At 46.7% G+C, this 3,344-nt stretch overlaps 1 protein-coding gene across 1 annotated transcript; it reads left to right on the forward strand.

The window, feature by feature from the left end:
• The first annotated feature begins 515 nt into the window (after positions 1 to 515).
• On the forward strand, positions 516 to 2,855 carry lbx1a (ladybird homeobox 1a). Its single transcript, XM_044373305.1, has 2 exons — positions 516 to 1,170; positions 1,858 to 2,855. Exons 1-2 carry the CDS (start codon positions 843 to 845, stop codon positions 2,388 to 2,390), a joined length of 861 nt encoding a protein of 286 aa, XP_044229240.1. The 5' UTR covers positions 516 to 842; the 3' UTR covers positions 2,391 to 2,855.
• Positions 2,856 to 3,344: the final 489 nt, after the last annotated feature.

Below are 3,344 nucleotides of genomic sequence, written 5' to 3' on the forward strand. Positions count from 1 at the left end.
AGGGGTGGGTGATGCCCTCCTCAGTCAAACTGCCGTCTCTCTCAAATGTTACCATGCTGATATACGGCGCTCACACTCTGCTGCGCTCTCACTTTTTTGTTTTGTTTTTTTTCCACTTGCTGGGACTCTTGTCAGTTTCTGACTCTATTTGTGTTTGTGTGTAATTGAGCTGAAGGCTGAAGCAGAGCGGCTTTATCCAAATTGGCACGTGCTTGCTTGATGATCTAATGCGCGATGCCAATTACACCTTGTATGGAAATGAGGATAATATCACGCGGCGAACAACATTTGCTTGTTTTTGTGACAAATTACCTAATTTTAGTGAGAACGTGTCAAGTGGGCCTGCTCTAGTTTCTAATTGGACTCCTCCTCTCCGCCGTGCCCACTAATTACCACACTGCACACACACCAGAGAGAGAGAAAGTGAGAGAGAGAGAGAGAGAGAGAGAGAGAGAGAGAGAGAGAGAGAGAGATAGAGAGAGAGAGAGAGTGTAATTGATTGCCTTCCAGTCAGCAATAACTTGTTAGTGGTGGTCAGACGCTGCTGCTTTTGGTGCATCACCGTCCACCGGATGGTTCGGCTCGTGCCTCTTTGTACATCGACCTGGAGAAGTGGATCTGAGACGTGGCGGGATTGTAACTGGAAGTCAGAGGTGTCCCTGCAGCCCTGCAGCTCAGCGGCCAACATGCGGCTGCTGAGGCACCTGTGATCCGAGCGACGGATTGTAATTTACTGTACGTGTTATCTCTCTGCACTACTTTACCACAACCTGTCGGCGTGCCCTCGCTTTGAATCACCCTTGTCTAAATTACCACAGTCAGGTGTGACCCGCTGTGCCGCTATGACCTCTAAAGACGACTCAAAATGCCCGGTGGTGCTGGAGGAACGGAGGCGCAGTCCGCTGGATCAGCTCCCGCCGCCGGCCAACTCCAACAAGCCGCTGACTCCGTTCAGCATCGAGGACATCCTCAACAAGCCGTCGGTCAGAAGGAGCTACTCCCTGTGCGGAGCTGCACACCTCATCTCTCCCGGAGAGAAGCTGCCCTCGGCGGGTCACAGTGTGTCCGGCCGGGCGCTGCTCAGTCAGACCTCTCCGCTCTGCGCGCTGGAGGAACTGGCCAGCAAAACCTTCAAGGGCCTGGAGGTCAGCGTCCTGCAGGCTGCCGAGGGTAAAAGACTGATTTTGTTTTGACAGGTCTTTCTCTTTTTTATTGGAATTTATTGGAATTATAAGAATAATTATAAGCATAATCATGTATTATTATAGCAATAACAATATTTTCTTTTCTGAAAATTGCAAAACCTAAAGTTAGATCCCGCGGGCTTTCGGGAGAGAAACGTGCGTGTACATGTTGGTCTATTTGTGTTTTTTTTTCTATTCATAGTTGTGATTCCCGAATAATTCAGCAACTTGCTTTGTGTAAAAAAAAATGCAAAAGTCTAACAGCGGTTGTAATTTTTTTATACATTATATTTATTCTTAATTTGGTGAAACGCTAAAGACACGTGTAACATTATTAAATTATGATCATTCTAAAGATTGTGGGTAATTCAAACTTAGCTTTAAAACAATATGCAGTTATGTTTTCTGGTTGGGGGCAGCAGCATGGAAATCCATATATTAAAATTACGTTTTTAATTATTTTAATAAATCACAGTTCATGCAAGAAAAATGGAGACATTTTATTTTTATATAATAAAAATGTCTTCTGGTAGCATTCAGGATATTGGAGAGAAATATTATGTAGTCTATGATATGCCAGTTATTCTACTTGAGCAGAATTTTAGTGGAGCGGTTTTGGAGTTTTTATCTTATTTTTGCATCTTACATGACCTGGATCATCCTTCTCTCTTAGGTCGAGACGGTCTGACGCTCTTTGGCCAGAGGAACACACCTAAGAAAAGGCGAAAGTCCCGCACGGCGTTCACCAACCACCAGATCTACGAGCTGGAGAAGCGCTTCCTGTACCAGAAGTACCTGAGCCCTGCGGACCGAGACCAGATCGCTCAGCAGCTCGGCCTGACCAACGCGCAGGTCATCACCTGGTTTCAGAACCGGCGGGCCAAACTCAAGCGGGACCTGGAGGAGATGAAAGCGGACGTGGAGTCTGCTAAGTCGGTGGGCACTGTGGCCTTCGAGAAGCTCGCCAAGCTGGCAGAGTTGGAGAAGTGCGCGGCGGGAGGTATGGGCGGGGGGCCAGTGACAGCGTCGGGCCACACTGAATCCGACCCGATTTCATCCAGGTCCCACCACGACACAACCGAGAGCCTCGACTCCAGCAGGCCGCACATGTCGCCTCCTTCGCCAGCCTCATCGCGGTACACAGACCGGCTGAGCAGCAAGTGTTGCTCAGAGGATGAGGATGAGGAGATTGATGTGGATGACTAAATGATGCCAGTGGTCACATGTATGCAGACAGAAACTCTGGCTTCATGAAACTATTTAGAGACAGGAGTCAGTGGTTTGATTTGAGAGAAGCCGCGGGCCTACTGCTCATTTCTGCTGAGGAACAAGCGCGCGCTCGGAGAGAACAAGCGCAACAGAGAAACAACCTTCAAGGACTCAAAAGGCAAGGAAGCAATCATGCAGGTGCACACACTAAACACACGAGCCGGTTGTTTATTCTGGTTACAATCACAGAAATAGTTCACCGCATGTTTTATTTGCTTTTATTTTTGGAAAAGGATTTCTGACTGCGTCATTTCTGATGAGCTGGAGCCGACTGTTTTCTGTTTTTTGATATGAATTGTTCAGAATTGATAATCACACACAGAATCACGTGTAATTGCTTGTAATAAATCTCGATTTAATATATTTATAATGCTTTGTACACCATTAAAGTGCCTTTAGAAAATCCAGAACGCATAAAACTGTATAAATTGTAATGTAAAATATAAACAATGTAAAATAAAAATACATTTTCAAATATTCAGCCTTTCGCACATTTCTATCAAATATTTCTATGGAATACAGAGAACTGGTGGTTTCTAGGGAATCATGTTGGTTTCATCATGTTTGATGTTGACTGGGCCTGTTCCCCGCGTGGAGCGCTTCATGTAGCTTATTTGAGAGGACTGTAGCGCAGAAGCGTCGGTTGCCAACTTGCCTTCTGACCTCCTGCGTGTATTTTAATTTTTCTCTGTGAGAAACACAATCTGGAGCGAAGAGGTGTGTGTGTGTGTGTGTGTGTGTGTGTGTGTGTGTGTGTGTGTGTGTGTGTGTGTGTTCCCCGGGGGCTGCTCTCCAGCAGGGCGCAATACGGAGACAAGTGTGTCTCTCTGTCTCACCGTCCGGCGGGTCCCAGCGCACAAATGCGGCCAGAGGAGAGTGTTTCAGAGGCCA

Source organism: Thunnus albacares, chromosome 14 (genome assembly GCF_914725855.1).
Source record: "Thunnus albacares chromosome 14, fThuAlb1.1, whole genome shotgun sequence".
Lineage (NCBI taxonomy): Eukaryota > Metazoa > Chordata > Actinopteri > Scombriformes > Scombridae > Thunnus > Thunnus albacares.

Excerpts from the sequence above, each read along its gene's own strand:
- lbx1a (XM_044373305.1), top strand. The coding sequence starts at position 843 with ATGACCTCTAAAGACGACTCAAAATGCCCGGTGGTGCTGGAGGAACGG. Across the intron at positions 1,171-1,857 it reads CGTCCTGCAGGCTGCCGAGG|GTCGAGACGGTCTGACGCTC; the intron begins GTAAAAGACTGA and ends CTTCTCTCTTAG.